This window comes from Fusarium flagelliforme (assembly GCF_020744385.1).
Source record: "Fusarium flagelliforme strain FIESC 12 MPI-CAGE-AA-0113 chromosome Unknown B0J16scaffold_1, whole genome shotgun sequence".
Taxonomy (NCBI): domain Eukaryota; kingdom Fungi; phylum Ascomycota; class Sordariomycetes; order Hypocreales; family Nectriaceae; genus Fusarium; species Fusarium flagelliforme.
Window position 1 is genome coordinate 4,903,149 of NW_025763503.1, and position 25,312 is coordinate 4,928,460.

General features: G+C 49.4%; 10 protein-coding genes across 10 annotated transcripts; 5 read left to right on the plus strand and 5 right to left on the minus strand.

The window, feature by feature from the left end:
- The first annotated feature begins 19 nt into the window (after positions 1 to 19).
- B0J16DRAFT_29854 (metal binding domain of Ada-domain-containing protein) lies at positions 20 to 833 on the plus strand. The gene has a single exon (XM_046124494.1). The coding sequence runs from the start codon at positions 69 to 71 to the stop codon at positions 783 to 785; it is 717 nt and encodes a 238-aa protein (XP_045989539.1). The 5' UTR covers positions 20 to 68; the 3' UTR covers positions 786 to 833.
- A 2,106-nt stretch (positions 834 to 2,939) lies between these two features.
- Positions 2,940 to 3,558, plus strand: B0J16DRAFT_329310 (uncharacterized protein). The gene has a single exon (XM_046126317.1). It carries the CDS (start codon positions 3,142 to 3,144, stop codon positions 3,430 to 3,432), a length of 291 nt encoding a protein of 96 aa, XP_045989540.1. The 5' UTR covers positions 2,940 to 3,141; the 3' UTR covers positions 3,433 to 3,558.
- Positions 3,559 to 3,744: 186 nt separating this feature from the next.
- On the minus strand, positions 3,745 to 6,935 carry B0J16DRAFT_329311 (uncharacterized protein). Its single transcript, XM_046126318.1, has one exon. The coding sequence runs from the start codon at positions 6,706 to 6,708 to the stop codon at positions 4,027 to 4,029; it is 2,682 nt and encodes an 893-aa protein (XP_045989541.1). The 5' UTR covers positions 6,709 to 6,935; the 3' UTR covers positions 3,745 to 4,026.
- Positions 6,936 to 7,014: 79 nt separating this feature from the next.
- B0J16DRAFT_29876 (hypoxia induced protein conserved region-domain-containing protein) lies at positions 7,015 to 8,245 on the plus strand. The gene is made up of 3 exons (XM_046124505.1): positions 7,015 to 7,265; positions 7,326 to 7,396; positions 7,463 to 8,245. Exons 1-3 carry the CDS (start codon positions 7,207 to 7,209, stop codon positions 8,014 to 8,016), a joined length of 684 nt encoding a protein of 227 aa, XP_045989542.1. The 5' UTR covers positions 7,015 to 7,206; the 3' UTR covers positions 8,017 to 8,245.
- Position 8,246: 1 nt separating this feature from the next.
- Positions 8,247 to 10,357, minus strand: B0J16DRAFT_29880 (TLD-domain-containing protein). The gene is made up of 2 exons (XM_046124508.1): positions 10,200 to 10,357; positions 8,247 to 10,132 (listed from the first exon to the last, which is right to left on the minus strand). The coding sequence occupies exons 1-2, from the start codon at positions 10,263 to 10,265 to the stop codon at positions 8,369 to 8,371; spliced, it is 1,830 nt and encodes a 609-aa protein (XP_045989543.1). The 5' UTR covers positions 10,266 to 10,357; the 3' UTR covers positions 8,247 to 8,368.
- A 250-nt stretch (positions 10,358 to 10,607) lies between these two features.
- B0J16DRAFT_279365 (uncharacterized protein) lies at positions 10,608 to 16,207 on the minus strand (the record flags this gene model as incomplete). Its single annotated transcript, XM_046123860.1, has 3 exons — positions 10,608 to 11,641; positions 12,137 to 12,867; positions 13,636 to 16,207. 3 exons carry the CDS (start codon positions 16,205 to 16,207, stop codon positions 10,832 to 10,834), a joined length of 4,113 nt encoding a protein of 1,370 aa, XP_045989544.1. The 3' UTR covers positions 10,608 to 10,831.
- Positions 16,208 to 16,854: 647 nt separating this feature from the next.
- Positions 16,855 to 17,198, minus strand: B0J16DRAFT_329315 (uncharacterized protein). The gene has a single exon (XM_046126319.1). The coding sequence runs from the start codon at positions 17,135 to 17,137 to the stop codon at positions 16,892 to 16,894; it is 246 nt and encodes an 81-aa protein (XP_045989545.1). The 5' UTR covers positions 17,138 to 17,198; the 3' UTR covers positions 16,855 to 16,891.
- Positions 17,199 to 17,379: 181 nt separating this feature from the next.
- B0J16DRAFT_329316 (uncharacterized protein) lies at positions 17,380 to 20,109 on the minus strand. Its single transcript, XM_046126320.1, has 2 exons — positions 19,592 to 20,109; positions 17,380 to 19,534 (listed from the first exon to the last, which is right to left on the minus strand). Exons 1-2 carry the CDS (start codon positions 19,852 to 19,854, stop codon positions 17,560 to 17,562), a joined length of 2,238 nt encoding a protein of 745 aa, XP_045989546.1. The 5' UTR covers positions 19,855 to 20,109; the 3' UTR covers positions 17,380 to 17,559.
- A 632-nt stretch (positions 20,110 to 20,741) lies between these two features.
- Positions 20,742 to 22,824, plus strand: B0J16DRAFT_329318 (Alpha/Beta hydrolase protein). Its single transcript, XM_046126321.1, has 6 exons — positions 20,742 to 21,009; positions 21,063 to 21,136; positions 21,209 to 21,406; positions 21,460 to 21,467; positions 21,518 to 22,217; positions 22,265 to 22,824. The coding sequence occupies exons 1-6, from the start codon at positions 20,900 to 20,902 to the stop codon at positions 22,369 to 22,371; spliced, it is 1,197 nt and encodes a 398-aa protein (XP_045989547.1). The 5' UTR covers positions 20,742 to 20,899; the 3' UTR covers positions 22,372 to 22,824.
- A 135-nt stretch (positions 22,825 to 22,959) lies between these two features.
- Positions 22,960 to 25,312, plus strand: B0J16DRAFT_29942 (Glycylpeptide N-tetradecanoyltransferase). The gene is made up of 3 exons (XM_046124536.1): positions 22,960 to 23,727; positions 23,797 to 24,379; positions 24,434 to 25,312. The coding sequence occupies exons 1-3, from the start codon at positions 23,018 to 23,020 to the stop codon at positions 24,833 to 24,835; spliced, it is 1,695 nt and encodes a 564-aa protein (XP_045989548.1). The 5' UTR covers positions 22,960 to 23,017; the 3' UTR covers positions 24,836 to 25,312.

A 25,312-nucleotide genomic window follows, 5' to 3' on the forward strand; every position in this document is an offset into this window, starting at 1 on the left:
AACATCAACTTCGATCTCTGTAATACTTACCTCCAGCATAATTCCGGAAAAATACGAGTCGAGTCACTATGGATAGCTACAACTATACTCCTGCCTCTGGCGAATTCTTAACCATTATTGCTTCTTTCGATGATGACACATCTCGATGGGATGCGGTTACCTCAAGGAATACCACCGCTGATGGCTTATTCGTCTACGCAGTGCGCACTACAAAGATATTCTGTCGTCCTATCTGCAAAGCCCGACTTCCCCGTCGCGCAAATGTTTCCTTCTTCACCAACGGTCATGAGGCTCAACAGGCTGGTTTCCGTGCCTGTAAACGCTGCAAGCCTGAGGTAGCAGGGGCCATGCCTGAAGAGGCTGCTGTACGAAAGATCCGAGCTTTTGTGCAACAGCATGCAGAGAGACAGGACGATACGGAAGTCCGATTAAGTTTGAGTCAGATGGCGAGGCAAACTGGACTATCCAAGTGGCACTTCCATCGAGTGTTTAAGAAATGTGTTGGTGTGACGCCAACCGAATACCTGCGGGTAAAACGACAGGGGCTCTGCCTCCAGAATTTGTTGCAAACAGCAGAAACAAGTTCGGTTGACAAGTTTGACTTTGAAACTCTAAGCCAAGACTATGACACACGAACTTGGGACGAATCTGTTGCTTGTTCAGGGTATGCGACCACAGAAACACCATCAACAACACTTGGCGATAACCCTTGGTCCATCGACGAATTCTTAATATGGCCAGAAAAGAATCAATTGCCAATTGCACAAGATACCTCCCTGACTTGAACAATCTTCAGCGCTGGCATAATGAGTTATGCGTTGAAATCTTGCGAAAATTCAAAGCATTATGCGAATCGGTTATGAACAACTATCGCCAATAAACATACCAACCAGTTTTAGTGGTGTTTACACTTCAACTACGTTTCTGGGACCTTCATGTTGTTTCTAGTTGCCTAAACAGAAAGTGGAAAGTTTCGGTAGCGTTTCACCTTTCCCGCACATATGGTTATACTATTTACAGGGGTCCTGAAGCGGGCCCTTTACCGAAACTCCAAATTCATCGGGATTCTTCGTTGCCGGTCGCAGTTGCTGCACGGAGATAATATTGGACGAGGAGGCGGTAATATCAACTAAGAACCAATTTGGCAGGAAGTTGAAAGAGATGGAGCAAAGAGACTGGTGTACTCGATCGTTTTCGTATCAACGACTGCTTTCAACAACGAAAAGGCTGAATTGAATATCGTGATCCGAAGTGATTTGTGGTTTCCACATTGAGCATTTCTTCAAATGCCTTTTAACTACGGATTTCATCCTGTTCAATTGTACCAGCCTCAGAAGTCATCTCAGCCTCAAGACCACAGTCTACACTTTTGCGACCTGCTGTGCGTCAAAGGGGACGGGAGTTGCGTATCCGAGACCTACCATGCTTCGGACCGTCGGAGGAGCCTTTTTGCGACGGATGCCTGTCACTTAGCATGGCCAAGATGTTCGAGACTATAGCGTATCTCAACTAAGCATCTATACAACCATACTTGCTATAGTCTAATCTTGCAAAACACCACGATAGTGAAGCCTGAACCCCAGTTCGCAAGAGTTTCGTCCCGGCTTGGGTCGCACCTCAGAGTGTCAAGGGCGCTTACAGATATGGTTTCTTCAAACTCTATGGTAGCAAGTTGTGTGTGATCGCCATGACGGGGTTCAAGCTTGTCCAGATGTTGCATTGACACGAGCTTATTCGGATTTAGCTATTCAATCTTTGAAATAGGAAACATCTATATAAGTCAGAGCGTTTGTCCTCGAATTCATCCTTTCTTTTTTCATCATCATCACTCACACAAGCCTCTTCTCAGCATCTCCTTCACCTTCGTCTTTTCTTGCTTCTTCTGCTGTTCTGTGAACGCATTCGCTTCTACCACTCCTTCTATTTTAATACCTTCTTTTTGCACCGCTGGTTGGTTGCTTCACTGCTCTCTAATCTCCAAGCAATCCTCTCTACCTCTCACTATTATCTAACCGACAAACCATTCACAATGGCTTTTTCCAAGACTTTCATCCTTGCCGCTCTTTTGGCTTACGCCGAGGCTCGATTCGGACAGGAGCAGGAACCTGTTGCTGCTGTTCAGGCACTTGATGGCTCTTTCGGTGACCCTGGTGCTGCTGCCACCATTGCTGGTAGCATCCCCAGTGCTCTGCTTGCCGCTGCTAGCCCCTGTGACAAGGTAAGGATAACTCGAGTTATGAGGAAGAGCCATGTACTGACATATCACAGCTCACCATCGCTGATCAGATGATCGATGAGCTTGGAGATGACCAAGAAGTTATCGATGCAGCCATTGGCCTCGTCGCTGCTGAGACCAACTTCAACCCTTCGGCTGTCGACAGACCATTTGTCTGTGCCGACCCTGCTCTCCCAGCCACCGCTGCTCTCCGAGGAATCATCCCCCTCGTTGACCCAGCTGTCGATGGCGCCGACACCCAGAATGCCAACTCGGCCGCCTCAGTCGCCACCCCCTTTGATGCTACGGGTCTTTCACAGGCCGAGGTCATGATTGCTCAGGGATTCAGCACCTTCCAAGCTGTTGATGCCAACGGCGACAACATCGAGCTCGCTGGCCAGGACGGCGCTGCTGGAGGCGGTGCTGGTGCCGGTGCCGGTGCTGGAGCTGGAGCTGGTGCTGGAGCTGATGCCGGTGCCGGTGCCGATGCCGGTGCAGACAACGGAGGAGCCAACAACGGTACCGCTCCTGCTGATGGAAACGACAACCAGAATGATAACCAGGATGAGGACTGCGAGGAGGATGACACCGCTAATGACAACGGCAACAACCAGAACAACAACAATGGCAACCAGAACGGCAACAATGGAAACAATGGTAACAACAACAACAATGGCAACGACAACCAGAATGACAACCAGAATGACAACCAGAACGATAACCAGAACGATAACAACAATGGCAACAACAATGGCAACCAGAACGGCAACAATGGAAACAATGGTAACAACAACAACAATGGCAATGGCAATGACAATGCTGATGATGCTGATGATGCTGCTGATGCCGACAACGGTAACAACGCCGGTGGAAATGCTGGAAACGGCAATGCTGGTGCTCTCGACTTCGGTGTCTGCCAGCCCACTATGGCCCGCATCGGTGGTCTCAACGGTCGCCCTGCTGATGAGTTGACCTTCATTCCCCAAGACCCCCTCATTGCCGACGGTCAACAAGAAGCTCTCAACCCCAACATCATCACCAACCGCATTTGCGACCAGCTTACCAACGTCTGCAATGCTAGCGAGGATGCTGTTGCAGCTTGTGAGAGTGCCCAGGCTGAGATTGAGGCTTTGGGAACTCGCGACCAGAGCACTGCCGACACATGGAACGCTCTACTTGGTTTCGCTGGTGCCGACTCTACGCAACAGCAGGTTTAAGAAGGAAAAGGGGCGTAGGAGATAAATGCATGCTGGTCATGAGACAATGGGTCTGAGGGGAGGCTTGAGTGACGATGGTCGCATGATACTAGTTTTAGCTTAATTTAATTCAATCATGGTATACCCAACTCTGTTGTTCCTTTGTGATTTCAAGTCAAAGACTGCATCAACAGTAGTCATTAATGATACGACACATACTGCTAGACTACAAGTATGTGACGAAAGGTCTAAGAGAAAACTACATCCGACCCAATATCTAGTAATTACTTAAACTCAATACTGGAAATACTGGCATGACCTTAATTGCATTGTCTGTTGCATACATTATCTATGTAATACTTGATACTTGACAGCAGAAAGTTGACAGCCGAGTTCATGATGAAGGAAGAAATAAGCATAATCATCAGTTTCAACAAGTATAATTTGATTGGACCATTCCATCTCTTAATCTAATCGCTATCCTATGCCTGGTACATAGCGCTTTTACCGTCCTCCTCGCTGTACAACATTCCTATAAGCCATGTGACCTTTTCCCATTGTCGCGGGGCCCCCCTACGGCCAGTCATAAAAACTCCCGTATCTGTTATTCCATCCCTAAGGAATACAAAAGTCTATCCAACTTCCGAGATAGTCTAGTCTGTTGCCCTGGTGCTCTTGGCTCTTGTAAATAGCTTCGAACTCATCGAAACTTAGCTTGCCCCATCCGCCTCTCTTGGAAGCCTGAGCTTCTGCGATACTCAGACGTTTCCAATGTCGTAGCATGTCTGATGTAGGAGCACTGTCTGTTTCTTCATCGTTTGTGCTATCGCCATCGGAATTATCAGAAAGAGGCTGTGTAATTGGATAGTAGATTCGAGCGGAAGAAGAAGGCGCATCGTGGGTCGTGTTGGGCCGATACTGGGGCAAAGTGGGATCGTAGCTACGATCCTCAAAGACTGGCTCGACTGTCTCGGTTTCTGGCTTGGGAGCAGGTTCTGCTGTTCCGTCTTCGTGGATAATCTCGACTGTGGTATCGATTTCCACGGCATTTCGTCCTTCAGGCAAAGCGATGGTATATCCAGTCTCAGACAGGAGTTCCTCAAGTGTCTTATCCGTAGCGGACCTGACCTTGGTGTCACTCTCGCCTGTGGGCTTGACACTCTCATCGTCGCCGAGTTCGATGGTATCTAGTACATCTTTGTACCTTTGTCGCTGATCTTTTGTTTCAGCTGCTTCTATAGCGAGATCCTCCGCTGGCTTGAAAATGGTATCAAGTAATTCATTGAAGGCTTGTTGAGTAACCTGGTAAAGGATCTCCTTACCCGCGTCCCGTTCAGCGTGGGGTATTCTCCATCTTGGAATGTCGTCGGAAGCACTACTAGGTGAAAATGTCTTGTTATGGTAACCCTCATCCGACATATCGCCGTTGGTGAAACGGGCCTTTGAACCGTTCTGTGCCGCCGTAGAATGGCGTTCGTGGTCCTTGCTAGATCCCTCATCTGCTTGACGGAAATCATTAAGAATGTCCTCACTGCCTTCCCAGTCATCTGGTGCAAAGCCACCCTCTTCTTCGTCAAGATAGAACTGCCGTCTGCGCCATCGCTCGTGTAGTTGTTTCCTCGCCATGTCTTTCTTTCGCTTATCCAGTCTAGGGACTCGGCTACGATCCTTGGCGATTGTCTCTGCTCTCATTTCACTTTCCGTCCTTGAAGGGCCTCCAGTGTCATTATCACCATTGCGGATACCGTTGATACCGTCAGTGGCATCTTCTTCATCGTCATCGTCGTCCGAAGGCTCCTCAATCTCTGGGTTCAAAGCATCCATAATAAGCCCTGGGAGTTCCTCCAGCGTTGACGGCGGTTCTAAAAGCGTAACCCAGTATGCACGGTCGACGTCGCTGTCACTTATCCGACGCACTGTTCTCCAGTTGCTATCTGTGTCATTTCTGGCGATGAACTGCCTTCGGGAACCAAATCGACGATCCGTATCGTAAGCGAATAAGTTGGTCAAGATATCTCCTCGCGCAGCCGTATCCCCACGATCTGGCGCAACGACATGCTCAAATCCATCAGCGATGTCAACGCTGCCGTCTCGATGATATGTCTTGCCTTCATGGCGGAACTGGCTGTCGCCAGGAGGGACTCTGCCTTCTCGTCCAAACAGACTGCTTAGCGGCTGTCGACTGGTGACAAGTTGCTGGGCTTCGGTGCTGGCAAGCAATTGATCTTGTAGACCATCTAGAATATCCTTGTGCATCTGCTTGTAAAGCACGTAATATGCCCGGAACATACGTAAAAAGTCTTTTCGGTCAACATATCCATCGCCATCCAAATCATAGCCAGTAAAAATCTTTCGCAGCTTATCCTTTCGCTTTCGATACGATAATCCGTGAAGAAACTCAGTGAAGCCAATCAAGTCGTCGTTATTGGAGTCGTAGAAGGAAAACATTCGATCATGAATAAGGTTTGGTTCAGCATGACGGGAGCCTCCTGTAGGAACGAGGCATCGCTCGAACGTCTTACGATCCATTGCAACGCAAAGTTCGTCAGGATCATCTCTCCATTCTGAGTTAGCCATGAATGTCCATTGTTCCCAAAATGCTTCCAGCTCTGGTCTCTCGAAACCGGTATCCTGCGACAACTTGGGTATGAGACTGCGGGGTAAAGTTCGCCTGCAAGTATCTGGATCCCCTGTGTACCAGACTGCTTGCATCTGTCTAGGACCAAATGGTGGTGCTGGGATCCGGATCTTGTAGAATATATGAGTCTTGATGTGAACACCCTGGGCTTCGCATGTTTCGCACAGATCAAAGTCGGCACAGTTTGCGCATCGATAACGAACCCCTCGAATGGGGACCATGCCACAGGAGTTACACTGGCAACCCCTATGAACGCATCCGTTTCTGCGGGCATTATCTTCTGAGACACGAAAGAGAAGGGTGACGATATTATGTCCAGTTCGTTGGTTCGCAGGGAAAGAATTCGGGTCGTTCCACCATTCATCTCCGCCTTCTACAATCGTCTCGCCGTCGCCTAAAGGTTGAGCCGTATCTGCGTTGGCATTCTCATCTCCCGCAGCCTCCGACGATGAGCTTGAGCCGTCTTCGGTTCTCCGACTCCGACGTTGACGTCGTACGGCATTGCTCCTGTGCAGACCACCACCTGGCAGGGTTTCGAAACTTTGCGATCGGACCTGGTATGCGTAGTATCCGGCTGTGAGCGCAGCCACTGCAGAGACTACGGCCACAGCCAGCCGTGGCCGCGTTATACTCTCGACGGACGGCGTCGGCAACCACATTGTGGGCTATATCATGTGTGTCGCATGATGTTAAAGCTAGACGTGTCAGGGGAAGCGGGTGGTTGTGGAAGCGGGCTTCGAATATGTCGTGCTGATTCGATTGATTATCGCGTTAATTGGAATATCGGGATTTTGGTAAGCTGGCTTTGAGAAACTGCTATAAACGAGTGAATCATAAGTTGTTTCTGGTGATGACAAAGCTTCTATACATTTAAGTTGAAGCAATGAGATGGAAGCTGTGAGGTTTTGATGGAGCAGAAGCTAGACCAAACATGGAAAGACGATCGATAGCTGTTGGTACGTACCCTCCGAACTGAAGTGGGGCTCGCCGTCAGCGAGAAAAGTGATGATGCTTGTACGGATGTGGGTGGATTTGTGTAATGGAGCCATCATGGGCGCTTTTGTAAATCCTCAGCCCACTATCTAGAGCTTCGATTTTACTTCCCCCAAGCTACCAATTGAGAACCCACACCTTCAATCGCATTGTCTGTCAACATAATGGCTGACGCCCCTCCTTCACTCCCGGGCCCTATGCCCTCATCTTTCGATGGCGACTCGTATGCTTCATTGACCCCAGCTTGCTATGTCTTTGAGTCCCCGCTCATGCGATAGTATAGGGAATTCCATAATGAACGTCCTATGCAAAAGGTTGTTCGAAAGATTAAGGAGGAGCCTCTGATCCCTCTCGGTAATATTCCCTTCAAGCGATCGTCATGCATGGGATAGCTTCTAATAGCTCGCTTTTGCGATATAGGAATCGGTCTGACTACTCTTGCCTTCGTCAACGCCTACCGAGCCCTCCGTCGCGGCGATTCAAAGCAGGCAAACCGCATGTTCCGAGCTCGTGTCGCAGCCCAGGGATTCACCGTTTTCGCCATGCTTGCCGGCAGCATGTACTACCAGAAGGATCGAGAGAAGAGCAAGGAACTCCGCCAGCTCCAGGAACAGAAGGACGCCGAAGAGAAGCGTCAGAAGTGGATTCGCGAGCTCGAGGCTCGAGACGACGAAGAGAAGGCCATGCGCGCAAGACTCGAGAAGAGGAGACAACAGGTCCAGGCTCAGCGGGCCGAGGATGCTCAACCAACCGCTGCGCCCACCGAGCTGAAGCCTGAGGGCGCTGAGACGTCCAGCAATGGAGGAATTCTGAGCCGAATTGGTCTGTGGCCCCAGGGCAGCAATGAGGAGAAGAAGGGCATCGAGAAGGCTGTCGACGAGGTTGTGGATGAGGAAAACGCCAAGCAAAAGAAGAAGAACCCCAAGAGCTCACTCGGTGATCTTGGCGAGATCATCTCCAAGAGAAAAGATTAAATATTGAGATTGTATATCAAACGATTGGCCATAAGGGAGGTTTGTACAAAAGTTTCATGTGCTGATTTATGGCAGAAGCACATCATGTATGATAGTGGATGAATAGCACCTTCGAATACAAGAAGGATCCATGCTTTGAAGTTAGGCAACTTCAATGATTGCGATGTTGGACTAAATATGCTGCTCTTTTATGTTTATTCACGTATTCTAGTTGCTTTCGAGTTATTGAGAGCAGTTCATCGTACAATGTGGTAGTATTCAAAGTCGATCAACTTGTAGCTATATGCCATTGCGCCCAACATGGAGGCAGGACAGCAGTTTTAGTATAGGACTTTCTAAAAAGGCAGTAGCCCTATGTCATTGAACCTCCACTTCGGTTTCCTCCAATCAGCCCTGCCATCTCCAGCAATGCTCGATCAGCCTCTATATCTCCGGAGCCTAAATTGATCTTGCGGCGGGCTTCTGCTTCTCGTTCCTCCCAAGCCCATTTCTCGGCTTGAGCTTGTGCTTCCTTATCGCCGCCGCAGCCCCAAACTTCAAGACTCTCAATCTGGAAACGGTCTTGGAAATCGTGCTTTCTCACTACACTTGAATGGAATGCACCGCCCCGAGAAGTATGGTCATGGTTAAAAACTCCAAATTCGAAAGAATCGTCAAGTAATAGTGACACAGGTCCAAGGTGTAGCATGTCGGGCTTTCTGTGAGCTTGAGAGGGATGTGGGTGAGGACAGCCAAATGACAACATAGGATGGTGTGCTGGTGCTTTCGTGAAAGTGACATAGTCCTTGTTGATGGTTGAGGCCGGGAAGACGTCATGAATTGGTTCTAGTTGAAAGAGAGTGGTTTCAGAGTCTCCGAAGCATTCTCGATGGGTATGTTTCCAAGGTTCTCGAACATAAACACCGAACGTGAGTCTGTCAGACTTGCTTCCATGAGGGAAACGTTTTGGAGGTAGGGATGCTGCGAAGCTTGCCTCCTGGCCACCATCGGGCTCATCTCCTAGTCTCGTTCCACTTACCAGCAACAGTGTAGGGGCTTGCCAGTTGAACACCTTTGTCTGGAAACTTCCCATAGAGAAGCCCGCATCATTGCCCGAATACAGTAACCTGACTCGTCGGAAAAGATCCGTACCAGGGAGGAATAGTGAAATCTGCGAAAGGGTGTTCTGGTTCAATATATCGCCAGTATCGGTCAGTAGAGGCTGTGCTGTTTTGGGTGGTGAATTTGCTGACGGGGTATCATTTTGGTGTTTAGAAAAGTCTAGATTCTGGGAGAAGAGGAAACGCTCAAATAAACCATTGAAGCCACGGAAAAGATTAGGCGAAATCACAGGTATGATAGTTCTGAAATGGTGGTACTTGATGCCAGTCGACGTTTCGGCATTCACGAAAGAGGCAAGAATGCACTCGGCAGCTCCGCGAAGACCTTCGAGTTCTTCACCGACCACGCGGTGTGAATACATCGACAGACTCTCCTGGGGATCCAACGGGGCCGCCAATAAGAGAAGCATGACGAGCTTCCGAAAGTTGTCTGTCGGGATTGTTGCGCCATGAAAGATTGGCGCATGGCCCTGGTCCACTGCGTCCTTGACGTCCAGCAATTCGAAAGCTGTCAGGACAAGATCATCGTCTTCGTCGTCTTCTTCATCATCCTCACCAGCTGCGTCGACAGCGAAGCCAGTTGCTTGCGACTTGGGCTCTTCATGATGGTCTTTTGTTTCGGGGGAATCCAAGGTCTTTGCATCTGGTCGAAAGCCTGCTTCAGATACCTTGCGGTCAAATACGGCTAAGCTTTTGAATAGAAGCTTAGTCCTATCTGCTGAGCCACGCGCCAAAACAGTCCGGTAGCGCTCAGTCATGATGACCACAACCATGATCATCCGCTGGAGTTCCAGAACTACTGGTGCTTCCTGTAGAAAAGGAAATGCTCCAATGTAAGATACCATCTGAAATATCACTGGCGAGGTGCCGAGAATATCTGGTATCTCCAAGTACCGGGCAATGGTATCCTCCTTCAGGTACTTGATAGAGTCCTGCTGGTCTGCAAGACTTTTGAAGACATCTCTGAGAGAGTACAATTCGAGAGAAGTGAAGCATTTCTTCTTGAATTTCTCAGCCTATTAAATTGTGTTAGTCAATGGTGAATTGCTTCTGGCGGTGGAGCATATGGTGATAGCGACTGACAAGTTGATGGGTTAATTCTTCATGCGACCGCCGTTGCGGATGCTCATCCGAAAGATTCTGACCCATTTTGTAAGGGCCACTGTGTTCTCATCACTTCAGAACTGTTATTGGCTTCTGATTGAAACAATTCAGCAATTGTTGATGATATGATCAGATCAAGATGAGAGCCTGCCTGGACGATTTCATGACATTCCATCTGGGGGTGGGTGAACTTGCTGACAGGGCAGGTACGTACCTATGCGTAATGATTCGCTCCTTCCCCTGTCGCTCTATCTTGCGCCAAGCATCAATGACGGTGCTGCCTTCCAAAGTTCCAATTGATTGACACGTGAATCGGCGAGATGATCGGCCCGAGCAGCTGAAAGTTGAGAGGTTCGTTGGATTTGAAGCTATTCCCAGATTACAATCACAAGGTCACGGTGACATTTTGTCAATCTAGGCAATTAATGTTCATTGCATATCTAAGAGAATCGAACGCGAGGAGAATCGTAGCATCTCCTACTCTTAGCTAGCTGAACTTAACAAATCACCTTTACCTTCTCCCTTCAAACAATTTCTAACATCTTCTCTAGCTTCTCCAACCGCTATGTCTCATTCTGAGCATCCTTCTCTGCGGCCTCTGCAATCTCCTCTTACGCCGCCTCTGCAGCTTTTGTAACCTTCTGTTGCGCTGCCTCTGCAACCTCCTCTTGCGCCGCCTTTGCAGTCTCCTTCAAAGTGTCCTTGAGCTCACCAAGAAACTCGTTGCACCATCCATTCTTCTTCGACTGCTCAAGCTTGTCTTGCAGATCGCCATCTGTTGAAGTCTGGTTGCTGGCAGGTTGATCCGCTGCGATCTCGGTCACGTTCTGGCCGGCAGCGTCCTGTGGCTCTAACAACTCGGTCGTATTCAGGTTGCTGATTGCCTGGGGCGCTATCAAGTCTGTCGCGTTCTGGCTGCTCACTGTCTCATTACTGTTACCGGCGATCAACTCGTCAAGCGCCTTGGTTGCATTGAAGCTTGGAGTGGCCTTCTGTTGTTTCTTCTGCTTCTTGGCCCCTTCAACCTTGTCATGAATCATCTCGCCGAACCTCTCGATGAACTGCTCTGTGAGCGCCTGAGCGTACTTGAACTGGGGGCTGAGGTCCACTTCCCAGTCCGGGTCTCGGTCAGTTTGCGGAATGTCCGTCGTGCTTGGGACAAGTTGGCGCTTTCCATGATTGCTGTCTGCAAGATGATTGTTTTCGTGATCACTGAAAAACTCCAAAAGCTTGTTGTACTTGCGGCCTCCCTTAACCTGGGAGTACACCTCGTTGAGCGTCTTGACAAGATGAGGGGTGAATTCCTCGCAGTTGACGAACTCCTCGGCCAAGTCCTTTTTGAAATTGAGCGTTTCCGCAATCAGTCGACGTTCAGACTTTTGCATGTGCAGGATCTTATCAAGTTGCTGTTCCGTGAGTTCCTTGTGGTATGAGTCCCGCTTGGTCTTGTTGTTACCAAACTTCTCGAGGACAGCATTATACTTGGGATCGCTCTTGATGCGTTTGTACTCCTTATCAAGCTTCTCAATCAACTCAGGAGAGAACTTGTCAGCGTAGGCCACCTCCTCTGAGAGCTCTTGGCTTATGCCAAGCTGTAGCGCGGCTATCTTGCGCGCCGAAGAGCTCATGCCTATGATCTTTTCCAGTTGTTCTTGAGTGATGCCGGGAGTCTCGCTCTCTCGCTTGATTTTCCTGCCTTTACCATTGTCTATGTAAGGGTTTTTGTAGTGAAGTCGCCTATACTTAGTAATACCCTTGAAGCGTATATACTCCACTTCAAGCTTCTCAAGATCTTCTTGCGTCCACCGTTCGATACTGGCAAGCTCCTCTGCAGTCTTTTCTTTCGTACCCCTCAGTATTAACCACTTCTTGCGCTCCTCGTAAGACTGGTCGGTGAATTCGTAGAAATCGTCCACAGAACATCCGAAATAGTCTTTCCCATTTCCTCTTCGCTTGTAAATGGATCCCAACCTTCGGAGGATACTCGCGTATTTAGGATCGTTCTGGACTCGAGCATACTCCCGATTAAGCTTCTTAAGCAATTCAGGGGTAAGCTTCTCAGCGTTAACCAGTTCCTTTGTGAGCTTGGGATCCATATCAAGCATCTCAGCAGCCATTCCGCGCATCCTTGGGCTCATACGCTGAACCTTGCTGATCATTGCCCCGCTAAGTTGGGGCTCTGCTCTCTTGGAGTTAGATAGGAACTTGTCGAGAATATCCTTGTACTTGGGGTCATTTTTGATGCGACTATACTCCACGTTGAGCTTCTCAATGAGCTTGTCAGATAGCTTATCGGATTTAACAAGTTCGTCTGTAAGCTTAGGATCTAAGTCGAGCTTCTGTGCAACTATTCCGCGGACTGTGGAAGATAACCCCTCGATCTTCTTGATAGCCTTTTCGCTAAGTTGGATCTCTGATCTCTTTGAGCTGGAGAAGAACTTTTCGAGGATATCGTTGTATTTTGGATCACTCTTGACACGAGCATATTCAACATTGAGCTTCGCAATAAGCTCGTCAGACAGCTTATCGGTTTTAACCAGTTCCGCTGTGAGCTTAGGGTCAAGGTCGAGCTTCTTGGCAACTATTCCGCGGACTGAATAAGATAGTCCCTCGATCTTCTTGATTGCCTTTTCGCTGAGTTGTGGCTCTGATCTCTTCGAATTGAATGTGGAGGCCTTTTGGACCTCTTCGGCTTCTTTGGCTTCTTTGGCTTCTTTGGCTTCTTTGGCTTTGCAGAAGGCTTGGGCCTCTCTGGCTTCTTTGACTTTTCTGGCTCTTCTGGCTTCTTTAGCGTCTTTGGCTTCTTTGGTTTTGCAGAAGGTTTGGGCCTCTTTGGCTTCTTTGGCTTTGCAGGCTTTGCACGCCTCTGCGGCTTCTTTAGCCTTTTTGGCTTTTTGGGCTTTTTGGAACCTCGGGGCATCCACGAACCTCTCACGCATCCGGGACCAATGGAAACCATTCATGACACGAGTATACTCGACGTTAAGCTTCTTGATAAGCTCTTTAGAGAACGGGGTTGGGGCATTGACCAGTTCTGATGTGAGCCTCATGTTAACATCGCAGTACTCGCACAATGTTCTGCGGAGCAGAGGACTCGTATCCTCGATCGTCTTGATTTGTTCTTTGTCGAGGTAGTACTTCTTCTGCCCTCTCTTCTCTTTGGGTAGGTACGTATCGCGGACATCCTTATATTTGGGATCACTCATGACACGAGCATATTCTTTGTTGAGCTTCGCAATAAGATCGGCAGAGAACTTGCCGCGGGCAGTGGCCAGTTCTTCTGTGACCTTTGGGTCAAAGTCGAGTTTTCTTGCAGCCATTCTCCGGAGCCAACCGGCCGATCCCTCGATCTGCTTGATTTGATCTTCGCTGAGTACGGGGTCTGCTCGCTTCGACAGGGCCTCGATCTTGTTACTTTCCTCCTCGCTGAGTTCTGGTGTTGCTCTCTTCCTATCGATGAATTTAGGCTTTCTCTTCATAAGTTCTATGAACAACTGGTTGGCGGTCAAGTCCTGGTGAAGTGTAGCCCAGAACTCGTTGAGTTTAGTGATCAACCGAGGAGTCAATTCCTTGTATGTAGGAAACTCCTTCTTGAGCTCTTCATCCATCCAGGGGAACCTCCCCACGATCTCTGCTCGTCTCTCAGCGCTGAGTCCTTCAAAATTCAATAAAGCTGTCATTGGGAGCCTGGGGACTGGTTTGTTGGGGCCAAGCTTCTTCTTCTCCTCGGCCCCCTTCTTTGCATCCTTCTTCTTACCGCAAGGGGTTCTCGCTTCAATGCTCCTCTTCCCCATGCTGCTTGAATGGCGATGGATCAGTTTGTATTCTCTCTCGTTTTCATCGTGGTCCTTATCCTGCGGTCTGCCCTCATATCCGACAGGCGAGCGAGGCTTATAGCCAGGCTGGTGAAAATGCATAGTGGAGTGGGGCTGAGGATGAGGATGAGGATGAGGATGGGGTGTAGATGTGGCCTTGGGATAGTTCATGGCAACACGTCTATGTTCACCATATCTGGGCGCCAGCATGAACCAGCCTCCCTGAGGACAATCCGTGACGCTGGGGCAGGGAACTTCAGTGACGCGGCCAGGTCCTGCCCACTCAAAGCCGGGGATGACCTTCTCGTAGCCGGGCAAGACGTGGTTCACCGTGTCCTCCTTGTAGTCAGGCCTCGAGTAGTCGGGCTCGACGACGATGTTGGTTCCAGTGATTCCAATGCGTCTATGCTCGCCGTCCTTGGGTTCCAACATATGCCAATGCCCATAAGGACATCCCTCCTTGGAGGCACAGGGAGTCTTGGTTACAGTTCCAGGACCAGCCCACATGAAGCCCGGGACGACGTTCTCGTAGCCGGGCTCATCGTAGTAGTGTGTGTGGTGCTCCACGTGGTGGGGTTTCGCCTTGAAGTCACGATCTTCATCGCCAACCTCCTGCTTGCGATAGAACTTGGTGTTTTCCTTCGGCTCATACTGGGTTGGGTAATACACCTTCTTGTATCCATGCTTCTTGTCTTCTTCTTTGTGGCCATGCTTCTTCTCCTCATGGGAGGAGCTGTGCTGCTTAGGATGATACTTTCTGTAGCCATACTTCCTGGCCGTGTTGGGGTCGCCTTCTTTGTCTTCCTTGTCGCTCTTCTTGGGGTAGTACTTCTTGAAAGCGATCTCTTCAGGCTCGCCTGAACCACCATGCTTGGTTGTATAGGACTCATCATCAAGGAACTTTCCTTCTTCAGGGTTGTGCCCAAAGTTGAAGTCGTAGAATCCCTTCAGCTTAGACTTGCTCTCTTTCCTCTCGGAGTACTCCTCCTTGTGGTACTTCTCTTCAGATTCAGGTCCGTACTTCTTTTCATCCTCCTTCTCATAGTTGGGCTTCTTGTAGTGTTCCTTGGCATAGTCATGCTTGAGCTCAGAAGAGTGATGAGTGTTGTCTTCTCCACCATACTCTGCCTTGGGGACGGATTTCCTCTTTTCCTCAAAAGGCTGCTTGGGGAGGTACTTTTCAGGGTACTTGTCGAAGTAGGGAAGGTTGTCGTTCTCCTGCTCGTGCTTGTTGAAGTGGGAGTACTTTTGATCCTCGAGTTCAGCCTCATACTGCTCAGGTGGGTGATAACCAGGCTTGAACATGTGCGAATGATGCTCCTTTGCCTCGTTGAGGTCATGTATCTCCTTGGCGTTGTACTTGAATTTTCGAGATCCGGTGGTGTCAGGCAATCTAGGTTCCACCTTATACTTGTAGGAGTGAGTATGCTCTTTGTTGGGATCCCTATTATACTCCTTAGATTGGCCAGGGTGCCACCACTGCCCCATCACGTCTCCCTTAGAGGTCCATCGCTTGAAGGGACTTCCCTGAGAATCCCCAATATCGTCCGACTCATGGTCTTTTGAGGAGGCGTCATGATCCTTGATGAAGTACTTATCGAAATCATGTTCGTTGAGACGGTAATGATCGTCTGACGGGCCAAAGGCCTCTGTCAGATAATCCTTCTTATACTCGTGCTCCTTTCCAGGGTACTCAGTCTCGTCGTTGTAGTCGTTGTGATGATGTCCTGTTTTGGGGTTGTCATAACTCTCACTATGGTGGTAGTGTTCCTCGTGGTTGTAGTCTTTTTCAGGATGGTGCGTCTTGAAATGGGGCTTCTCGGAGACATGATGTCTCTGAGGTTCATACTTGTTCTTCATGCCGTATCTGTCTTCAGACTCATGATCATGGGGATGATGGTTTGTGGTGCCATGTTCATTGTCGTGGTGGTGTTTCTTGGACTCGTACTCGTTGTCCTCGGGAACGAGAAATGTGTGACGGGTAGTCGACTTGGCCACCTCGTATCCCTTGAGGAACTTCTTGCGGGATTCAGTGAGGGAGCCTCGCTTCTCATGGTCTTCTCCGATCCACTGATGGATCTTGTCGAGATACTTGGTAGAAGGAGGCGGAATAGCATGAGCCAGGCCCATCGATGCCTGGACGGCAACGAGGACGGTTGTAGAAAACCTCATGATGAGATACTCGCTCTCTAGGAGAGTAGATGAGTAAGTCAAACGATACACGAGATGTTCTTGACTGAGCTTTGAATCGAAGAAGAGAAACAGAAAAGGTCCCAAACCAGATATTGGGGCCAACTTATACCTGAGAGGGGGCCACGGGATTACCGCCGGTCATGAGGAATGGCCTCAACTTCTCCTCTTCCACATGGTGCCATGGCGCAATATTCTTCTACATTGGATTGGGGATATGTCCCGGTCCACCCAAACCATTGGCTGCTCGGGTACATATGGTTTCATGGCTATCCTACTGACCTGTTTCTCTCGGCGTGGATGACACTTACATGAGGCCATATCTCATCTAGTCGCTTCAGCAATACTATTCGTCTTTGGTGGAGCGCCCTGTTGGTCAATACTAGTCAATGATATCCAAGATAGTACTATAGAAGCATCACTGAGCTGAGGGGTAGGCTATCATTACGACAAGATTAATTAACTTCCTGGAGTTCCCTTAACTGGATGGATATTAACTGCGATGTCATCACTAAGCCCTTACGGTCATGTCTAGTGGTCAATCCGATTCGGCCTCCTCACGTATTGTGTTCTCGCCACAACCTGGTCTTGAGAAATGGTGGCCTTCCTCTCATTCATTTCGTAAATGCCACTTATCATCAGACTCAAGCCTACCTCGGAGTTCTCCTAGGCGGCGTTTCCACGGGAATGGCAAAATTCCACTTGTGACCGTTGCTCAGGTTGGACTTTACTTCTCGCCGTGTCTTGAAACGGCCGATATGCATACAGCTTCATATCACCCCTCGTACTTGGACGACAGTCACCTATCTGCATAACAACCTCACACTCTATATCTATGGCCGATGTGAAGTTCGCGCAGCATGATAATGTAGCGATCTTCAAGGATAGCAGGATAACTGTCAATGGATGCATGTGTGCGTATCTACTTGGTCACTGGCGATTTCAAGCGAGGCTCAGCAAACCTTGAGTTCGATCACGGGCGCAGAATCTGTGAAAAGCAGTACAAGATGCAATAATGATAGATATTTGCCACAAACAAAGGCGGTGTGTAAAACTCAATTCGAGCCGGATTCACCTGGACATTGGGTTACCACACGCAAGTGCTCTTCAGGCAAATATACCATCCAGATTGGGCTCGTACAGTCCTTGTTTGATTCCTTATAATCTATTCCAATACAAAAAAAACAAAGACGAGCATGCCCCCTGCCCATATAGAAAAAATGACCTACTCCACGCTCCCGACTTCGCCAAAGCCCCAATCCCGATGAATTCGCACCGATAAAAAAAATATAAGTTTATACAAAAAAAAAGAACCGCACAGAGAACTGGACATGTTAAGCTCCAGTATCTTTGGCAGACACCTGGTTGATCAAACGCTGATATCTGGCCTCCGCTTCCTGCTCAGCATCCCGAGCAGGCTTAGACAACCGCCCTTCCACTGATGGCGTTTCTGAGTTTCCTTTGGATATCCAGAGGACACCAGGTTTCGGAGCCGCCTTTGTTTCAGTTGCCACGTCGGGTTTTGGTGTAGATCCGTTGGTTCTGGGTTCCTCCGAAGCTGTACCATCCTTCTCGCCATCCGGTGAGGTTTTTGGAAGCCTCATGGCCAAAAGCACGTACTCAGCCCTTGTCATGTTGTCCATCACATCATCCATATAACGCCGAACCTCATCCTGAGGAGCAACAACTCGTGCCAGATTATCCAACTGGCGACCAGTCTGCGTGAAAAGGCGTATCGTGACAGGCTGGTAATAATCAAGTTTGGGGTCTCCTCCATATTCTGACGTGCTTCCCTTACGAACAATCAGGAATGAAGCGACGACTTGCTGGCCGGATGATGTAGGTAAATATTCCAAGATGCTAAACTTGGGGAAAAGATATCGATCTCCACTCCCAAAGTCGAATACCACTGCCGTGACATCTTGCTTGGGAGCAGGTGGAGGCCCCTTGGATCGTAGAGCCTGAACCCCAGGATAGGCCGAAGTTTGTGGCGCTTTAGCCTGACCATTTGGCATGCCATTCGGAGCTGGCTGTCGATTTTGTACCGGAGCAGAAGCTTGTGGCGCACTTTTCATATCGCGGTGCAGCCTATCCAAGATTTCCTTTAGATCTGTAGCATCAGTGAAGCCCGGTCGGCTTTCTGCAATCCTGCGGATCATGTCTCGAGTCTTTGTATCATCCAAGGCAGTTTTGACAAGCTGAACGACGAGTGGATCACTTCCTTGTGGTGGCCGCAAGTCGGTCGATTTCTGATTGGGGTTTGAAGCCAGAACAATGTCAAGAATGGTCCGAACCTCAGTAGCGAAATATTGTACCGTTCGACCATCCACTAAAAGTCGGTCTGCTGATGGTCCTTGTTGCCCTCCTCTGCTTCGATATTCCGCATTCAATTGATCAATTATCTTTTGGAAATGCGCCAATTCGCCCTCTTTTGCCTGTCCCACGGCCACTCTCTTCATGAGATCACGAAGCTCTGCGTCTCCTGATGCTTTCTGCGCGAGCAAAGCAATAACAGGGTCATTTGCCGAAGGTTTCGCCGCAGGAGCGGACCCTGGCGCTGCAGGTCCTGGAGCTGGGGCGGGCTTCGCGAGGCCACCTGCGGGTGCTTGAGCATTTGGCGGTGGCCTCGGCGCTGTAGACATTGCAGGAGCGGCCATTGGGCCAGCTGGCGCCGGTGCTGTAATCGGTGCAGCCGGCCCAGCAACATTGGGTGACGGATGTCCGACTGGCGGAGGGGTTGGAGATGGTGCTGCAGGTCCTCCTACAGCTTGTGGTCTCTGTTGGTAGGTCGGGTTTGTAGGTGGTGTCATGTTGGATGGCGGAGCATTTCCAGGCTTTTGAGCTGTTGACGGGGAGGCAGTCTGAACTTGGGGAGCCCGAGGAATAGGTTGAGGTGGTTGCGCCGGACTCTGAGCCGCACCCAGGCCTGGACTAGGCGGTACAGATTTTGGCGTAGCTGCCTTGTTCTGGTTGGGGGTGCCAGCTGTCGGTGTTGGAGGTGCGACTGGTGGAGGCATCGAGCCATTTGGAGGGCCATATTGAATAATCGGGCGTTGCTGCGGTTGTTGTTGTGGTAATGGTTGGACTTTCGGTTTTGGATCCTTGACCACGTACATCGTCGCTTCGATTATATGCGGCTCAATTGTGATTGTCACATTGCCGACCTTTGACATGGTCTCCTTGGGCGGGTTCTTGGGGTCTTCGTTGAGCACACCCTTGCGCTTGTGCGGTTTCGTCCAATATTTAGCAAAAAGACCTTCGCTAATCCATTTGTGACGGGATCGTGAGAGCGATTCGGCGAGTACGCCGCTAGAGCCACGCGTTAGTTTGTGTCATTCCCTCATGCCGCACTCTAACACGACGTACCTTTCGCCAACAGACTGATACTCCTTGGAGGAGAGATCCTCAGGCTGCGCGACTTCGACCGTAGGGAGCGGTTTGCCAGCCTGGACCGACTTGGGCAGCGGCGGCGGCGGAGGCTCTTCTGGCTCCGGATCTGGGGCTGGGACTGGCGCTGGCGGGGGAGCAGCGGGTGTTGCAGAGCGCTCTCGGGGTGTAACATTGCGCTTTTTAGCAGCGGTTTCTCCTCGAGCAGCTGCCCGCGCAGGCAATTTGCGCTTTCGTTCCATATGACAGCTCGTCCAGTAGACAAACTAAAGAAAGCGCAACAAAATTATACTGTAAAGCGGAAGCCAATCATTATATATAAAGACCATGCAAGGCGCGTCTGGATGCAATATGAACGTGTAGAGCTTAATATTCGGTTATTTTCGCATAAAAAATGATCGGTTGGTGACGTGAAGCTGAAGTTGGGTCACGAGGGCAGGTCGAGGGAGCATGGAGGTGGAAGATGGAAGATGGGAATGGAGACTCCCATTGGAAAGAGAAAGGTAATAGTAAAGTAACAGCCACGGCCAGAAATCCGAGGCTCAGTGGTGCAGGTCCGACACACCTTCATGATGGAGAATGGAGAGTAAACGCAGAGACGCTATTGGTCAAAAAAGGCGGAGGAGCCAAGCACTGCCAATTCTGGACTGGGCGCGGGCCTATGAATCTAGCACTGCAGCGCCTAGAGTCAAATAAGAAGCTGGGGCTCAGGGGACTTTACAGCCTGTCAAGGCCCGCTCGGCCGTTTTTTCTGGAAGCGCCGCAAAAGTGACCGTGATATTCATGGAATAGAGCCAGATGAGCGATAAGCAAGGAAAATCATAACGCCAGTTGATTTTAAATGCCTGTGTACACAGTGGCTTCAACGAGAATGCTTCACTGGTATAAATCATACACAGCTCAATACTCAATCCCATGCAATCGAGATCATCAACCAGAGATGTTGTCAGGTCCGCGGCTCTTTCTTGCTGTTCAAGGGGTGGAGCCACAGCCCGAGCCGCATCAGACGCGCCTCAAGGGCAGGAAGGGTACTTGGATGCACTCGTAATTTTCCCCGCGTGATAAGTTCCGCTGCTGATCACCGATGCTTAGCGCGAACAAAGCAACGTCTGCTCAACCTCAGTCCTCCAAGAATCCTGCAGTTGATGACTGTACATCCTGCGACAGTGACAGTTAGGGATATCACTTGCATTAATCCCTGTATTTCTTTTTTATTTTCTTTTTACCTAAACATTTTCTCTTTATAAATTCCTTGGCTTGTTTGTCCTCGCGATTGCCTGCCCAATCATGACGTCTCTACATCCCGCTGTACGGGCTGTAATTGCAGTGGTCGCGGCGCCACTGGGTCTGTATTGCGTCTTTCTTGGGCTGGGTATGACGCCTTTCTTTCAGAGACAGTAAGGGTACGGAGTTTCAACTTGTATTTCTCTGACTGACATTTCATATACAGTTTTCTTTACGCTCACAAAATCAATACGCTATTATGGAATAATGTAAATCAACCAGAACGATGGGGCTTCGCTCGTAAGTTGAATACATCGCTCATATAGCGATCAAGCTTATGATGATGACGACGACTTATCGACATCTCATCAGGAAACCAAGTTACCCCTTTCTCACTCAAGACTCCCGATGGAGAAAAGATATATGCTTGGCATATTCTTCCTCTGCCACTTTATCTTCAGAATGAAGCCAAAATCGAATCCCAGGAACCAGGGTTTTCAGCCGATTTCACCCAAACCGAGTCTTTTCGCCTACTAAAAGAAGACCCAGAATCCCGACTGGTCCTTTACTGTAAGTCCCAATCATATATACTGTCGCCCGCTCACAGCTCACATCTTTTTCAGTTCACGGTGTAAGTGGTTGTCTCAAAATGTCAGCAGCATCGACTGACGTCACACACAGAACGCTGGTCATATCGCACAAGCTATTCGTCCACTCAGCTATCATTCGTTGACCGATACCTCCTCATACCATGTCATTGCTATTGATTACCGAGGATTTGGTCACTCCACAGGCTCACCTACTGAGACTGGGGTGATTCAAGATGCTGCGACACTTGTGGATTGGGCTACCAAGGTCGCAGGTATCCCAGCCAGTCGCATCGTTCTCCTTGGACAGAGCTTAGGTACAGCCGTCGTCAGCGCAGTCGCCGAAAAGTACGCCCTCCAAGGCGTCGAATTCGCTGGAGTCACCATTGTTGCAGGTTTCAGCGATCTGGCCAATCTCTTGTTGGGTTACCGTATTGGAGGTGTTGTCCCCGTCCTCGCACCCTTCCGAATGTGGCCTACGCTTATACGATTCATTCACCGATTCGTCGTCGACAAATGGCGTTCAGATGAGCGTTTGGCTAATGTTGTGCGGCACACGAAAACAAGGCTCAGACTCAATCTGATCCACGCTAAGAATGACAAAGACATCCCATGGACCGAAGACAATAAGCTGTTCCGAGCCGCTGCCCAGGAGATGGTGGGAATTATGGACGACGATGAGTTTGCAGCTTGGAAAGAAGAACGCACCATTCGTAAAGGAAAGGATGGATTTGTGACCACATGGAAAGCCGAACCTAACATGATTATCCGACAAGAACTTTTCCCATATGGAGGTATGTAAAATTAATCCAAGTTGAGACATCAACTAATGTGTCGATAGGTCACAACGATATCATGGGCTATGCGCCAGTTGCGCTTGCTATCATGAGAGCCTTTGATCTCCATGGGACGACTTATAACAATGACGATGAGCCTATTTCTAAGTGAAAGTTGATTGAGTAGCATTGGTAGAACCAGAACTGACATGCACGTTGTGTTCCTCATCCAACTCCATGACTATTATGGCTGTTTGGGTGAGTATCTGTTTTCGACGTCTTATCTTGACTAGGAGTACCTCCATTCGAATCGCTTGATTCATTTGAGTTGGCTTGAATCGACGAAGTACCAAGGAAATCCAGTTTCGCATTAAGTCTTGGTTAGATACCTCTACACTACTAGATACTGTTTCCAGTAACTCCCGGGGGTTAGTACCCAGTCACAGGAGTTGCTCACTCGTCATATATAGATATCGCTGGCTTCATTGTCATCTAGCTCTGAGATGTACTCAAGTAGCTTGCATCTACATAAGAATCGAATAACCCATGAACCTATTTACCAAACCCAACTTAAGTTCTCAGCTAAAAGACTACTGTTTTCTTCTTTGTTTGTCGAATTCTTAGCTTCTAGCTTATTCATGTACTGTTTGAAGAGCCAAGAGCCACTTCTGTAATAGTGGATGCCAGGCACATGTTTCGCACATCTCCCACTAATAATTACCCCACCAAAGAGCTCTCGTTCAACCCCCCACCCCACGTAAGTACACTTGTTGGCACCTACATCACCTGCTACACCAAAGGTCCATCTCGAACCAGCCATGTCCGAGGAGTCCAAACCAGTTGAGCCCGTCGTCGACGAGACGAACGCTGAGCTCAAGGGCAAGGCAATCGCACAAGCTGACGCCGAAGCCGACGACCACGCCGAATCCGGATCCGAGGAAGAGCACGAGGAGGAGCACGCTGCCGAGGGATCAAGCGACAAGAAGAAAAAGAAGAAGAAGAAGTCGAAGCGTTCCAAGGTCAAGGATGCTCTGACTGGCTCAAAGTCCGCCCCTACCGATGCCGATTTCCACAAGGCCCTCGATGGCCTCACTCCTCAACAGGTCAAGGAGTTCCTCGCTCTCAACCCGGCCCTCGCCCAGGAGGTGTCCAAGGCCTCCAAGAGCGACAACCCCTCCGCCGACCAGGCCGCCGATATGCTCAAGAAGATGTCCCTCCAGGATATCATGACTGGTCTTGCTGCCGGTGGAAAGAACGCCAAGGATATGGGCTCATACAAGTTTTGGCAGACGCAGCCTGTGCCCAAGTTCGGAGAGGATAACAACTTGAAGGAGGGTCCCCTGCGCATTCAAAAGGTCGAGGAGGTCGACAAGGAGCCTTCGGCTTTGATTCCTGGTTTCGAATGGGTTACCATGGACTTGACAAAGGAGGAGGAGATCAAGGAGGTCTATGAGCTTCTCAACAAGCACTACGTTGAGGACGACGAGGCTATGTTCCGCTTCAACTACTCGCCAACTATCCTGCGATGGTAAGTTGTACTCACCAATGATCCATGAAAAGACCACTATCGTAGAACGGCTCGTACTAACATGTGCAGGGCTATGATGCCTCCTGGCTGGAAGAAGGAATACCACGTTGGTGTGCGCGCCTCTCAATCTGGTCTGCTTTGCGCCTTCATCTCCGCCATTCCTGTTCACCTGCGAGTTCGCGAAAACGTAGTCACTTGCTCTGAGGTCAACTTCCTGGCCATTCACAAGAAGCTTCGAGGCAAGCGTCTCACACCAGTGCTTATCAAGGAAATCACCCGCCGCAGTAACCTCGATGGTATCTGGCAAGGTCTCTACACTGCTGGCGTGGTCCTTCCCAAGCCTGTCAGCACCTGCAGATACTTCCATCGTGCGATTAACTGGCAGAAGCTCTACGAGTGCGGTTTTAGCCCTCTTCCTGCCAACAGCAAGCCTCAATATCAGGTTCGCAAGTATGCGCTGCCCGACGACACCGCTATTAGAGGTCTACGTCCGCTACAAGAGAAGGATATCGAGGCTGTTATGGACTTGTACCATCGCTACAACACGCGCTTCGATATGACACCACAAATGACGCGTGAGGAAGCTCTGCATTGGTTCCTGCCCAAGACCGGACCCAATGAGCAGCAGGCTGTATGGACCTACGTTGTTGAGGTAAGTTGAATTAATAACGATACATACACGCACCGATGCTAATGCACCACACAGGATGAGAACAACAAGATCACTGACTTCTTCTCTTTCTTCTGTATTGAGTCCACTGCTATCGGTAACTCCAAGCACAACGTTATCAAGGTGGCATACATGTTTTACTATGGTACAGAGGTGGCTCTACAAGATAAGTTCGACAAGGCTGCTTTGAAGAAGCGCCTCAACGAACTGGTGCACGATGCCCTCATCATCTCCAAGCGCTACAAGTTTGATGTGTTTAACGCTTTGACGCTGATGGATAACGCGCTCTTCCTCGAGCAGCAGAAGTTTGGCGCTGGTGATGGTCAGCTTCACTACTACCTGTTCAACTACCGTGTTAACCCCATCGCCGGCGGTGTTGATCGCAAGAACCAACTCGACGAGGAAAACCTGAGTGGTATCGGACTGGTGATGCCCTGAGGCGGAGGCTGAGAGACTGTGCGTAGAATGGTGGATGATTCAGTTGGAACTGGGACGATAGAGGGGTCTCCATATATAAGAAAAGAGAAATGGACAAGTGAGAAATGATGAGATGAAAAATAATTTCAGATTTAGCGGGCACGATCAATCACAAATTGGTTTCTGCGAATCCTCTCACAACTATGTATGCACTTGTATCAGCAAAGCACTGATTAATGATGAATGCACCGCACATAAAGCTGACATTTTAAACTCCTCGACTAATGGATACTATATATATATAGCTCTCTCTCTCGAGGCTTGAGAGTTTTCCACATCATTCTCGCCATGGTCACTATCTTGAAGAGACTGGAATGTAACGAGCGGCTTTGCAGTAGCCTTAGCCCATAGCATCCTTGTTCGGATCTCTCTACATATCTCTCTTGGCACGTGGCGTTAGTTGTTAGTTAGTCTACCTAGTCTAGTGCCGAGGTCAGG

Bases quoted from the DNA above. Each gene is read 5' to 3' on its own strand.
- B0J16DRAFT_29876 (XM_046124505.1), top strand. From the start codon at position 7,207: ATGGCTGACGCCCCTCCTTCACTCCCGGGCCCTATGCCCTCATCTTTC. The intron at 7,266-7,325 runs GTATGCTTCATT...GCGATAGTATAG, and splicing joins TCATCTTTCGATGGCGACTC to GGAATTCCATAATGAACGTC. The intron at 7,397-7,462 runs GTAATATTCCCT...TTTGCGATATAG, and splicing joins GGAGCCTCTGATCCCTCTCG to GAATCGGTCTGACTACTCTT.
- B0J16DRAFT_329318 (XM_046126321.1), top strand. From the start codon at position 20,900: ATGACGTCTCTACATCCCGCTGTACGGGCTGTAATTGCAGTGGTCGCG. The intron at 21,137-21,208 runs GTAAGTTGAATA...ACATCTCATCAG, and splicing joins AGAACGATGGGGCTTCGCTC to GAAACCAAGTTACCCCTTTC. The intron at 22,218-22,264 runs GTATGTAAAATT...ATGTGTCGATAG, and splicing joins AGAACTTTTCCCATATGGAG to GTCACAACGATATCATGGGC.
- B0J16DRAFT_329310 (XM_046126317.1), top strand. From the start codon at position 3,142: ATGGCCCGCATCGGTGGTCTCAACGGTCGCCCTGCTGATGAGTTGACC.
- B0J16DRAFT_329315 (XM_046126319.1), bottom strand. From the start codon at position 17,137: ATGCATCCATTGACAGTTATCCTGCTATCCTTGAAGATCGCTACATTA.
- B0J16DRAFT_329311 (XM_046126318.1), bottom strand. From the start codon at position 6,708: ATGTGGTTGCCGACGCCGTCCGTCGAGAGTATAACGCGGCCACGGCTG.
- B0J16DRAFT_29880 (XM_046124508.1), bottom strand. From the start codon at position 10,265: ATGGGTCAGAATCTTTCGGATGAGCATCCGCAACGGCGGTCGCATGAA. The intron at 10,133-10,199 runs GTCAGTCGCTAT...ACAATTTAATAG, and splicing joins AAGAATTAACCCATCAACTT to GCTGAGAAATTCAAGAAGAA.
- B0J16DRAFT_29854 (XM_046124494.1), top strand. From the start codon at position 69: ATGGATAGCTACAACTATACTCCTGCCTCTGGCGAATTCTTAACCATT.
- B0J16DRAFT_329316 (XM_046126320.1), bottom strand. From the start codon at position 19,854: ATGGAACGAAAGCGCAAATTGCCTGCGCGGGCAGCTGCTCGAGGAGAA. The intron at 19,535-19,591 runs GTACGTCGTGTT...GCGTGGCTCTAG, and splicing joins TATCAGTCTGTTGGCGAAAG to CGGCGTACTCGCCGAATCGC.
- B0J16DRAFT_29942 (XM_046124536.1), top strand. From the start codon at position 23,018: ATGTCCGAGGAGTCCAAACCAGTTGAGCCCGTCGTCGACGAGACGAAC. The intron at 23,728-23,796 runs GTAAGTTGTACT...TAACATGTGCAG, and splicing joins TCGCCAACTATCCTGCGATG to GGCTATGATGCCTCCTGGCT. The intron at 24,380-24,433 runs GTAAGTTGAATT...TGCACCACACAG, and splicing joins TATGGACCTACGTTGTTGAG to GATGAGAACAACAAGATCAC.